The sequence below is a fragment of the Anomaloglossus baeobatrachus genome, chromosome 3 (genome assembly GCF_048569485.1).
Source record: "Anomaloglossus baeobatrachus isolate aAnoBae1 chromosome 3, aAnoBae1.hap1, whole genome shotgun sequence".
In the NCBI taxonomy this organism is placed as follows: domain Eukaryota; kingdom Metazoa; phylum Chordata; class Amphibia; order Anura; family Aromobatidae; genus Anomaloglossus; species Anomaloglossus baeobatrachus.
Window position 1 is genome coordinate 473,076,197 of NC_134355.1, and position 13,378 is coordinate 473,089,574.

Sequence of the window (13,378 nt, forward strand, 5' to 3'; positions counted from 1 at the left end):
ATGAAGTAATTGCTTTCAGTACAGAAAACCATAGGAACGTCATGGACAGACCACCCCATAGGGCTTGTTCACATATGTTCTCTCGTTGCTTTTCTCTCCCCAGCATAAAACCAACATGGCAAAAGAAAATTAATCACAAAACAGATCCCATAGGTTTATGTCTAGTCAGGCTTGTGTCTGGTCCCTCAGCTGGATAGCGAAATGCTGCATGCAACGTTGATTTGTCCTTCTTTGGATGTTGGACAGGTGGACCACTCAGTTATGTCTAGTTTGAGGAAAGGAACTACCCACAGAGGACCTTTCTGAACCAGGCCTTGGAATCCAAAATGTTGAAAAACTTGTGTATGATGCAAGATTTATGACGCCACACTACAAAACAGCAGCGAGGAAGTGTCACGCTTGGTATGGGGGAATACCAGACGAACAGCAAAAGGGGGAAGGTGAAATCCTGCCTCTAGGGAAAGGGAAGGTGGTAACCCCTGGTAAAACCTACTGCTGGCCCTCGGCTCCCCTGACGTCCCTAGATAGGTTACGCACCTATCTGCTGAACAGGATACCTAGGCCCTGGCTGACCCTGAACTGGTCCCTAGGTAATGACCGGACAGGATGAGCACTAGTCAATCCCACTAGATCCTAAAGAGCACACAGAAAAAACCAACAGAGGAATGCAAATAGACAACTTATCTCCAAGATGACTTTGGGAGAGAAACAGCAACATGCAACAATGTTTTTCCAGGAGATTACAAGCCAACTGCTTGTAATCTGGACAGTTTAGGAGTAAAATTCTATCTCGGGCAACAAGCCAAGGGGAAATGCAAGTATATAAAGACACAGGAAGTGGGGATAAGGATTTGCAGCTGAAAAGATCAAGATGTCCGCATGGTCCTAAAGGCAAAGAGTTAAGGCCCAGTCACACACAACGACTTACCAGCGATCCCGAAAACGATGTGACCTGATAGGGATCGCAGGTAAGTCGCTGGGAGGTCGCAGAAGAGATGTCACACAGTCAGATCTTACCAACGATGCAGGAACAATAGAGGTCGCAGTAGCGACCTGTATAACGATCTCAGCAGTCACTGTGACCCTGTCACACAATGTCACACACAGTGATGTGTCCTGCCCAGCAGGACATCGCCTTTGAGGAAAATGGCCTGGACCATTCTGCAACGACTAGAGATCTCACAGCAGGGGCCTGATCGCTGGTAGGTGTCACACAGAACAAGATCGCTAACGGGATCGCTACTGCGTCACAGAAACCGTGACTCAGCTGCGATCTCGCTAGCGATCTCGTTATGTGTGACGGTACCTTTAACCTTAATAGAAAATATACATAGAACTCCATTCATATAAAAAAGAAAGAATGAAAATCAAGGAACAGTTTGTGCAGCGAAAAGCAGCGACCTTCTACAGCCGGACACCACAGGGTTGTCTATCAACCGTGACACACCAGTGACAGGAAGGGAAAGCATTAGAAGTTACTGATATTCGTTTAGCCTTAAAAAAAAGTTATTATTTCACCATATGACAGACTGTGTCCCATTCACAGCCAGTGGTCTTAAAATGAGAAGAAAAAAAAGCAAGTTTGAAGATAGATTTAATTAAGAATTTACTATTAGTTTGTATATAATGCTTCCATGCAAAGCTATGCTTTTTCATGGTAATAGAGAACAAAGAAACCCTTTTTGATCTGATCCTGTAGTTACATTCCCTACTATACACTACTTATGTCTTCCTAAGCCTTTACCATGTTCAGTTTTGTTCCTGAAAAAAAAAAGGTCCAAAGTCCATGATTTGTGACAAGTCTATGAAACAAGCAGCACATGGACGTTTTTTTGTGTATATTTCATTTTTTTCTCACTCCTATTGACTATAATATCTGAGTCTAATCCTCAAAAACAGATTAGAATATCAGATTTCTGGGTTTTTCTGATATCAGGATCTAAGGTCCATAAAAGAAATGGACACTAGAAAAAAAGAAATCCTAAAAAGTCAGGATTGTGGCTAACCTACTAACCCTCTGTATCCCAAGCAGAGACTAAGCTGCACAAAAGTAAAATAAAAGTATAAAATAATGCCTATGCTTAGATGTACATATGATCAAATATGCAGCAGAACGCAATAGACTATAAATCTCGTTGATCCAGATGTCAGTAAAAACCAGAACACATCAGTCATAAAGATGATAATTGGCCTCATTAGGCACAGCGGGGGACTGTGCACAACTGTGCATCTTATCATTCATTTAGCAGAAAAATAGACAATCTGAATGTCACAGAGCTCATGTACTCATGGGGAGAGAGGGTGATAACATGAAAAAAGTTCCTGATTTCCCCCTCTAGGGTCACTAATGTCTGTACTTGGAGAAAGATGACAGTTAATGGGCTGATATTGTTCTTTCTGATGTATTTTGCGGCATTCTCCATCTTTTACACATAAATAGGCAGTAAATAGTTTTATTCTGCTTCCTGACTTAAACTGAGTGCTGTTCTACAAAATATTTCCACCTTGCTATTTACCTGCAAATATAGGGTTAATTTGCAGGTAAATAGCCTTACAATGCTTTACAATGTGCAGTCACCTTATTGTAAGTTTGGCTACCAAGAAAAATTAACTCATTTCCTCCAGGGAGCTGCTTGCTTTCAGTCATGGGTACATGCACAAAGCAATTACAGTTACCGCTAACAGCACCACTCTTTATAAAGTGAGTGGCGGCTGCAAGCATGCCCCGGGACTTTGACTGATAGCTCGCTGAGCATGGATGTGCTGTATAGCCGGCTGTCAGTCCAAGTGCTTGGGCACCCTCTAGTAAGCGGTGATGTAAGCGCTAACTGTAATTTCTCTGTGCACACCCCCATGACTGAAACCTGTGGCTCCTGGGAAGCAAAAACTTGATTATCTCCTGGTAGCTGCACTTTCAATAAGGTGGCCGTACAGTATTGTAACACTATTTACCTGCAGATTACCTCTATTTTCACAGGTAACAGCACTTTCTGAGGTGAGGGGTTCACTTTAGGCCTGCCATTATTTGAACGCTTAATGTGGGCTTTAATGTGACTATGACTCTAGTTGTGGCAAGTGATTAAAGGGATCCAATCACCAGGATTTTCATATATATAAGCTAAAGTCAGTGCTATACTGCCGCTATCAGGCTGATTCTATACATACCTGTAGTGGTCAGCTCGGATGTTTAGGTTTTGAGTAAAGTTTATAAAATTAGCTGCTTGTTGAGTGATATGAGCTGAGGAGCAGATAATATATTCATGAAAAAATGAATGAATTCATGAACAGGAAAAAAGAAAAAAAGAAAAGAGAAAAGCTAAGGGGAATGTACATAAGAGGGGGAGGGGGGTGGGGGGGGGAGGGAAAGGAAAGGGGGTAGGGATTGGCTGGGGGGGGGGGAGGGGGGGGGGAAGGGGGGAGGAGGGGAAAAGGGGGGGGGAGGAGGGGAAAAGGGGGAAGGGGAAGGGGGAGGGAAGGGGAAGGAAAGACTATGGAAGAAAGGGATCAAGGGAAAATTAGTAATGTATAAAAAAAAAAACTAAAACTAGGGAAAAAGCAGGAATTACACAGATCAATGAATAAAATATAAAACAATTTCAGTTGAATGCTTTGAGTGCTGGATTTTTTTCAATTTTTTGATCTGGGGTGGGACCCTATCCAAGCACCAGCGATTATAGAAGGAGTGCCACATTTCTATATTTTATATAGATTGGGACAAAGTCATGGTAACTGGGGATACCGAACATAAATGGGGTAAGTTTAAGGATATACTACTAGAGTCCTGTAAAAAACGTATACCCTCTGGTAATAAAATGTCCAGGAATAAAAAGAAACCACTATGGATAAATAAGACTGTACAAAGTATAATAAAACAAAAACAAAGGGCATTTAAAATCTTAAAGGCTGAGAATACAGAAATAGCATTGCAGGAGTATAAAGATATCAATAGGAAATGTAAAAAAGAAATCAAACAAGCAAAATTAGCTACTGAAACAAAAATCGCCAATGACATTAAAATAAATCCCAAAATCTTTTATAAATACATTAATGCCAAAAGGAAAACAAAGGATAGTATCGGCCCCTTAAAATATAACTGTAATACTATTGTATGTTTTGAGGATTTCGATAGCGTTAGGGCAATGACAGCCAGAGACGAGTTTGTGGTACAAGATGTTTATGATATGTAACCACGGTAGATACACAACGGAAATACACAGTATAACAAACACATGAAAATACCTTTCCGAAACGGAGCGAAGGGGATTCCCGGGGCCACGCACCGGACTCTCCCAGGGAGACCACCAGAGCGAACCCCTATACAGGGACTGTCCGGCAATCAACCCCGGAAGGCCTAAATGCGCCGCAGCCGGGACACAAGGGGCAAGCGGTAAAGTCCAGAAGTGTCCGTACGGGATGAAAGTCCAGAATGGTTATGAACCGGAAGAAACCGGGCAGACGTGCTGACCAAAGACGGCAGACGGAGTCCGGGCACAGTTTGAAGAAACCGGGTGTGGTCCAGAGTCGGTCGGTAGATTTTCAGGAGGATCCAAAGGTAATCAAGTAGCAGCAAAGCAGGAGCACACAGCAAGCAGTATACTCAGGCACTGGACTAGGCTTAGAGGCGGCCTTTTAAGCAGCTGGACAGGAAGTAGGGCAACAGAACATAAAACTCCATGTTAACCGAGGGCAAGCTCTTTCAAAAGAGGACTGGAAAACCCGGAAACCTGACATTAGTCCCCCCCCCAGAAACGGCCTCAGGACGGGTCAGGGCCCGGCTTGTCCGGGTACCGTCGATGAAACTGAGCGATCTTCCGGGGTGCTCGAATGTTACCCACCGGTTCCCAGGAATCGTCCTCGGGGGCGTACCCCTGCCAACGTACCAGATACTGAAGCCGACGACGATGGAGCCGGGAGTCAATAATGTCCTCAACCACGAACTGCTCCTCGCCGTCGACCATCACAGGCGGAGGAGGAGGCATGACACGACCATGAAACGTATTGGGAGAGACGGATTTGAGGAGAGAAACATGGAAGACCGGGTGTACCTTTAGATGGTGCGGTAACCGCAGCCGACAGGCCACAGGGCTCACGATCCCGGTGATCTTGAACGGACCGATGAATTTTTGTCCCAGCTTCTGCGAAGGGACACCCAATCTCAGGTTCTTGGTGGATAACCATACAGAGTCCCCTACCTTATACATGGGTGCCGGTTTCCGGTGAGCGTCTGCCGACCTCTTGTAACGCTCCTGAGCTGTAGCCACAGTGTCCTTCAGAACCTCCAGATTTTGTCGTAGCTCTGTCAATCTGTCCTCCACCGCAGGCACTGAGACCGCAACCGGTGACCTAGGCAAAATAGTCGGATGGTAACCCAAGTTAGCAAAGAAGGGCGTTACCTTAGTGGAGCTGCTCTGAGTGTTGTTATACGAGAACTCCGCCAACGGAAGCATCTTCAACCAATCGTCCTGCAGATGGCTGACATAACAGCGAAGGTATTGTTCCAGGGTTTGATTGGTCCGTTCGGTTTGCCCATTTGTCTGAGGATGGTATGCAGAAGACAAACAGACATCAATCTGGAGTGCCGTACAAAACCCCTTCCAGAACCTAGACGTGAACTGCACGCCCCGGTCAGAGATGATCTCGTCTGGTACCCCATGCAATCGGAATACGTTCTGGATAACCAGATCCACTGTCTCTGCGGCTGAGGGAAGACCGGCACACGGAATAAAGTGAGCAGCTTTAGTCAACCGATCCACCACCACTAAAATGGTATTGTGACCGTCTGAGACGGGCAACTCCACAATAAAATCCATTGAGATAGACCCCCAAGGGCGAGATGGCACGGGTAACGGTTGGAGGAGTCCTTTAGGAGCCACACGAGGGACCTTGCACCGGGCACAAACCACACATGAGTGGACATAGTCCTTTACGTCCTTTAAACAGGTAGGCCACCAGAAAAAACGGTTCAGAAATTCCTGCGTCTTCTGTACCCCCCTATGACCAGCCAACACTGAGTCATGGACCAACTTGAGAACCCGAAGTCTTACGGCCTCCGGGACATAAATGCGTCGCTCTCTCAACCACACACCATTCCGAAGAACAAGAGTTACATCATTCGGGGGGGCAGCAAGAAATACGTCACCATCATAGGCCAGCTTGATGTCCTTCCACAAGTCCTGGTCCTGGATTACTCCAACGAAATTGGCATCCGATAACACGGTCTGAGACGGGGTTCCAGGCACGGAGTCCACGGCGTGGATTCGGGACAAGGCATCGGCTTTCCCATTACGTGAACCTGGACGGTATGTAACGACAAAATTGAACTGGTTAAGGAATAGGCTCCAACGGGCTTGCCGTGGAGACAGGCACCTGGCAGACTTAAGAAATTCCAGATTACGATGATCTGTGAGTACTATCACTTGCTGCGCGGCTCCCTGTAAGTGGTGTCTCCATTCCTTGAAAGCGGAAATAATCGCTAACAATTCTTTGTCCGCAATGTCATAGTTCCTTTCTGCAGGGGACAACCGGCGGGAAAAGAAAGCACACGGATGTAAGAGACTCTTGTCCCCAGTCCTTTGAGAAAGGATGGCCCCTAATGCGTAGTCGGAAGCGTCGACTTCCACGATAAAGGGAAGTGCGGGATTCGGATGTACTAATATTGGCGCTGAGGTAAAACATACCTTGAGACGATTGAAAGCTTCCTGGGCCTGGGCGGACCACACAAACTTCTGTCCTTTCTTGGTTAACAGAGTGATGGGACGAACGATCTCTGAAAAATTACGGATAAAACGTCGGTAAAAGTTGGCAAAACCGACAAAGCGTTGTACCTCTTTGATGTTTCCCGGTTCCGGCCAGTCTAGAATTGCTTGTATTTTGCCAGACTCCATGTTCAGTCCCTGAGGAGAGATGACATAACCTAAGAATTGTATCTGTGAGCAATGGAATTCGCATTTCTCCAGTTTGATGTACAGGTGGTTTTCCCTCAGCCGGGTAAGTACGGTCTTAACGTGCTCCTGGTGTTCCTGTAGGGAATCAGAAAAGATTAGGATATCGTCCAGATAAATCACCATGAATTGGTCCATGATATCCCTAAAAATATCGTTAACTAGATGTTGGAAAGCCGCGGGAGCGTTACAAAGTCCAAAAGGCATCACTAGGTACTCAAAATGTCCATACCGACATCGGAACGCGGTCTTCCACTCGTCTCCGGGACGTATGCGGAGTAGATTGTATGCCCCACGGAGGTCCAATTTGGTGAATATTTTTGCCTGTTGGACCCTCTCCAATAGCTCAGGAATCAATGGTAACGGATACCGGTTCCGGATGGTTATTTTATTCAGTTCCCGGTAGTCAATACAGGGTCTTAGAGTCCCCTCTTTCTTTTTCACAAAAAAGATGGGTGCCCCTGCTGGTGAGGTAGACGGACGAATATATCCCTTAGCTAGACTTTCATCAATGTAGTTTTTTAGTGCTTCTAGCTCAGGTGCCGCCAACGGGTAGACATGACCAAACGGGATCTCCGCCCCTGGGAGTAAGTCTATGGGGCAATCATACGGTCTATGCGGGGGAAGCCGATCGGCTTTTCTTTTGTCGCATATGTCCGCAAAGTCGTTATACACCGGGGGTAGAACAGGTACCTGTACAGTGCCCTCCGCATTCGGTGTTACTGGAACCGGAACAGTTGGACTAATGGTCGGAATACTCTGCGGTGGGAAGGATATTTCCTTAGTTTCCCAATCGATGACCGGATTTGTAGACCGTAGCCACGGAATACCTAAAATAATCGGAAAATGAGGAGAAGAAATTAGCATGAAAACAAGGGTCTCCTGCTGACCTGGCTTCATGACGCATTCTAGCGGTACGGTTTCCCGATCAACTGGTCCAGAGATTAACGGAGATCCGTCTACCGTCTCCATGGTAACCGGTGAGGCTCTTTGCTGAGTCCGGATACCGTGTTTCCTGGCAAAAGAGGAGTCCATGAAATTTCCCCCTGCCCCAGAATCTATCATTGCAGAGGTAGGTATTAGCTGTCCCTCCCACCGGATCTGAATGGGGAGCGAGCAATGGGTATATTTCCCTTCCGAGTCCTTCGGTGAGGTTGACATTACAGTCAAGGGAAATACCGCATCCAAGTGTCCACTTGCCTCAGAGATATCGGACTCTGCGTCCGTGTTGTCACACTCTGCCATGGCTGCCAATACCTTATTTGGGCGATTCGGACGTTTCGGGCAGTCGATCAAGAAATGATCCGATTGACCGCAATAGAAACACAAACGCTCACGGAGCCGGTGTTCGCGACGTTCGTTGGTCTCTCGTTTTTGCAGAGAGTCCACTTGCATAGGAACGTCCTCGGCCTCCCGTGGCGTCCTGAGAGCGGGTTCTCTGGAAGGAAATGCAAAGTTGTTTACACGGTTTACAGCTGCCCATTTTTCCTGTCTACGTTCCGTCAAGCGGGTATCAATACGCACACAGTGCTGGAGAAACAGTTCAAAATCCCCTGGAGATTCAGAACGAGCTAACTCGTCCTTGATGGTACCGGACAACCCCTTTCTGAAAACAGACAATAATGCATTGTTTCCCCAGTCGGTGTCTACCACTAACCTCTTAAATTCAGTGGCGTATTCAACGACAGAACGCTTTCCCTGACGTAAGGAAAGGAGAGCCGATTCAGCGGTAGCACGGCGATTCGGATCATCAAATATCTGCGCCATTGCGGTCAGAAAATCATCTAGGTGATTTAAACGGATGTCCCGGTTCTCTATCATAGGATTAGCCCAAGCCAGTGCTCGTGAGGTTAATAACATAATTATACATAACACTTTGGACCGGTCAGAACGGTAATAATCGGCATGTACATCAAAAAACAGTATACATTGGTTCACAAATCCACGAAACTGACTACGGTCACCATTGAAACGGAATGGGGGTAACCTAGGCATACCGGCAGCTGATACGGACGTAGTGGGGCCGGCTTCCTGAGCCTCCACTCTGACTTGCAAGTCCTGTATAGCCGGACCCAGTACCTGGTGATCATGGCCCAGCTGTGCCTCCACATCTCTAAGTTTAGTCTGCACCACCTGCATCTCCTGCTGCAAGGAGTTAATCATAGAAAAGAGCTGATCTACTCCTCGTGTCTCAGTCATTGCCCCAGCGAAATCCTCTTAAGGCCTGAGTATAATGTAATACTATTGTATGTTTTGAGGATTTCGATAGCGTTAGGGCAATGACAGCCAGAGACGAGTTTGTGGTACAAGATGTTTATGATATGTAACCACGGTAGATACACAACGGAAATACACAGTATAACAAACACATGAAAATACCTTTCCGAAACGGAGCGAAGGGGATTCCCGGGGCCACGCACCGGACTCTCCCAGGGAGACCACCAGAGCGAACCCCTATACAGGGACTGTCCGGCAATCAACCCCGGAAGGCCTAAATGCGCCGCAGCCGGGACACAAGGGGCAAGCGGTAAAGTCCAGAAGTGTCCGTACGGGATGAAAGTCCAGAATGGTTATGAACCGGAAGAAACCGGGCAGACGTGCTGACCAAAGACGGCAGACGGAGTCCGGGCACAGTTTGAAGAAACCGGGTGTGGTCCAGAGTCGGTCGGTAGATTTTCAGGAGGATCCAAAGGTAATCAAGTAGCAGCAGCAGCAAAGCAGGAGCACACAGCAAGCAGTATACTCAGGCACTGGACTAGGCTTAGAGGCGGCCTTTTAAGCAGCTGGACAGGAAGTAGGGCAACAGAACATAAAACTCCATGTTAACCGAGGGCAAGCTCTTTCAAAAGAGGACTGGAAAACCCGGAAACCTGACAATAACAACAAGTTAGTTATAGAGGACAAACAAAAGACTGAGATATTAAATAGGCATTTCTCATCTGTATTCACCAAGGAACTGACTGTACCAGGGATCATTCAACAAGTGAAAAATCAAAGTCCACCACCCGATATAATTAATTTAACACAAGATGAAGTACGCCTACATCTGAGTAAATTAAACATTGACAAATCCCCAGGGCCAGATGGCATTCATCCACGAATATTGAGGGAATTGAGCTCCGTAATCGACAGACCGCTGTATCTCATCTTTTTAGACTCACTTGTAACAGGGTTGGTGCCTCAGGATTGGAGGATTGCTGATGTGGTACCGATATTTAAGAAAGGTAAGAGGGTAGATCCAGGCAACTACCGTCCAGTAAGCCTGACATCAGTAGTATGCAAAGTTTGTGAGGGCATTTTAAGGGATGACATGCAAAAATATATTGCAGAAAATAATATAACTGACAAACAGCATGGATTCATGAAAGATAAGTCGTGTCTAACCAACCTGTTGGGGTTCTATGAGGGGGTAAGTTCAAACCTGGATATTGGTAATGCAGCTGATGTGATTTATTTGGACTTTGCAAAGGCATTTGATACTGTACCACATAATAGCCTTATACTAAAGCTCCAGAAGCAAGGACTAGGGGACACAATATGCAACTGGGTAAGGAATTGGCTAAAAGATAGGAAACAAAGAGTAGTCATAAATGGTACATTCTCTAAATGGGCTATAGTCAGCAGTGGGGTGCCGCAGGGATCTGTGCTTGGACCGATTCTTTTTACTCTCTTTATTAATGACCTTGTGGATGGGATTGATAGTACAGTGTCAGTCTTTGCCGATGACACCAAACTATGTAGGATATTAAAAACTGACCTGGATAGTACAATATTACAAAAAGATCTGGATAAGATGTCAGAATGGGCAGATACTTGGCAAATGAGATTTAATGTTGATAAATGTAAAGTAATGCACCTAGGACGGAGTAATCCTATAGCTGCGTATACATTAAATGGAAGTAAACTCGGGACTACAGAACAGGAGAAGGACTTGGGTATTCTCATTACAAATAAGCTGAGCAGCAGCACTCAATGTCAAGCAGCAGCTGCTAAAGCAAACTAGATTTTAGGGTGTATAAAAAGAGAGATTAGATCCCGTGATCCCAACGTATTGTTACCCCTCTATAAATCACTTGTAAGGCCACATCTGGAATACGGGATCCAGTTTTGGGCTCCACATTTTAAAAAGGACATTCAGAAGTTAGAGTCAGTTCAAAGGCGGGCAACTAGACTATTACAAGGAATGGAAGGTCTCCCATATGATGACAGGTTGAAAAAGTTAGATATGTTTAGCTTAGAAAAAAGACGTCTCAGAGGAGATCTCATTTATATGTAGAAATACATGTGTGGTCAATATAAAGGACTGGCACATGACTTATTTCTTCCAAAGACAGTACTAAGGACCAGGGGGCACTCACTGTGAGTGGAAGAAAAGCGATTCTGACACCTAAATAGGAAAGGGTTTTTACAGTTAGAGCGGTCAGACTGTGGAATACACTACCACAAGAGGTAGTAATGGCAGATACTATAACAGCTTTTAAAAAAGGGCTGGATGATTTCCTCAGTACACACAACATTGTTGGTTATAAATGACTTAGTGACTAAATGTACAACTGGTGGAGGAAGGTTGAACTAGATGGACCTAGGTCTTTTTTCAACCTAAGTAACTATGTAACTATGTAACTACTTTCTTGGATTTCAAAACCTATATATTCGAGCTGACCACTGCAGGTATGTAAAGAATCAGCCTGATAGTGCCACTATAGCACTGGCTTTAGCTTATATATGAAAATCCTGGTGATTGGTTCCCTTTAAAAGAAAGAATATTATATAATAATTAAGGGGCTTGACAACAGAGCATATGTACCACCATAATCATCAGATGGTCCTTGAAGGACTCAAGATCAGGACAAATGACAAACCAAACCTTTTTATTGCTTACTAGTGTTTGGAACGAAGAGGCGAACTGCACAATTATCCAAACTGATATTATGGATGACTGGATAGACTGTTCATTCACATGTGGCGTTGATTGCCATGGACAATCCAAGTATCCCTGTCTTCAGATACTGGTGAACGTATCCGGCTCTGACTATGTGGCCGCTCTGCATTACAACGAAGAAGCTATCCAGATAAATCCCAAAGTAAGTTCCATACAAATCTGAAGTGCAGTGGATGCTAAGTGATGTAGACGTCTATTGTCATGTTACATCTATTTACTAAGTTTAACAGTACCTCCCATAGTAATATCATGTGTTATCTGTTACTGATTTCGGCCTCACATTGGTATCATTGTCAGTAGGTCAATACAAGTGTTATTTTTCTTTTTTTTTTTACAAGAGCAATTCAGTATGTGCCACTAATTTCTGTTCCTAAATTCTGGATTTCTCACTGAAATCTACAGAAGCCAAGTGACTTGGGTTAATTTGGAAGTAGCTATTTGCCAATTTATGTGAGATAGCTGTCATGGCCAATTATAACTGGAGAATTGTCACTGAATTTTTGGGACGGAGAACTAAATAGAATTAATCATAATCAAATCTCCCAATTTAGATAACTAATCTCTTAAACCAACATACGGTATACCAATAACTCAATATTTTGTACCATGGTTTTCCCTTTGGAGAATGGACCCAAAAGTGTTAGGGCTCTCTCACACAAGCGTATAATTCAGACTAGCGCTATCCCTTGTTTTATCAGATAGCAGTCGCTCCAGTGTAATACTATGGGGCAGTGCCGTCCAGTGCTTTTTTTTTCGCATGCCTGAGAAAATAGTTGTTGCATGCTGCAATTGGCAGCGTATATCGGATTCTGTGAATCCATTCATGTGAATAGGTGTGTACAAAACATCAGGCTGCACTCAGATGTCATCCGAGTGCAGTCCAATTTACGTTGACACAAACAAGAGAAGATGGAGAAATTAAGTTCTCCATCTTCTCCACACCTGTGCACCAATTCTTGCATGCCAGAGAATCGGATCATAGTCAATGACAGTCGGCTCACACTCGGAGCAGTGTTTGTGCCAAGTATCATTTGCATACAGTTAGGTCCAGAAATATTTGGACAGTGACACAAGTTTTGTTATTTTAGCTGTTTACAAAAACATGTTCAGAAATACAATTATATATATAATATGGGCTGAAAGTGCACACTCCCAGCTGCAATATGAGAGTTTTCACATCCAAATCGGAGAAAGGGTTTAGGAATCATAGCTCTGTAATGCATAGCCTCCTCTTTTTCAAGGGACCAAAAGTAATTGGACAAGGGACTCTAAGGGCTGCAATTAACTCTGAAGGCGTCTCCCTCGTTAACCTGTAATCAATGAAGTAGTTAAAAGGTCTGGGGTTGATTACAGGTGTGTGGTTTTGCATTTGGAAGCTGTTGCTGTGACCAGACAACATGCGGTCTAAGGAACTCTCAATTGAGGTGAAGCAGAACATCCTGAGGCTGAAAAAAAAGAAAAAATCCATCAGAGAGATAGCAGACATGCTTGGAGT

The 13,378-nt window shown here is 44.8% G+C and overlaps 1 protein-coding gene across 2 annotated transcripts in view; it reads left to right on the forward strand.

The window, feature by feature from the left end:
- KCNMB3 (potassium calcium-activated channel subfamily M regulatory beta subunit 3) overlaps positions 1–13,378 on the forward strand; it is a 94,733-nt gene that overhangs the window by 78,311 nt on the left and 3,044 nt on the right. For both annotated transcript variants that reach the window (XM_075338544.1, XM_075338545.1), the window contains exon 3: positions 11,827–12,025. In XM_075338544.1, the coding sequence (XP_075194659.1) occupies positions 11,827–12,025 (199 nt within the window). The remainder of the gene's footprint in view (positions 1–11,826; positions 12,026–13,378) is intronic.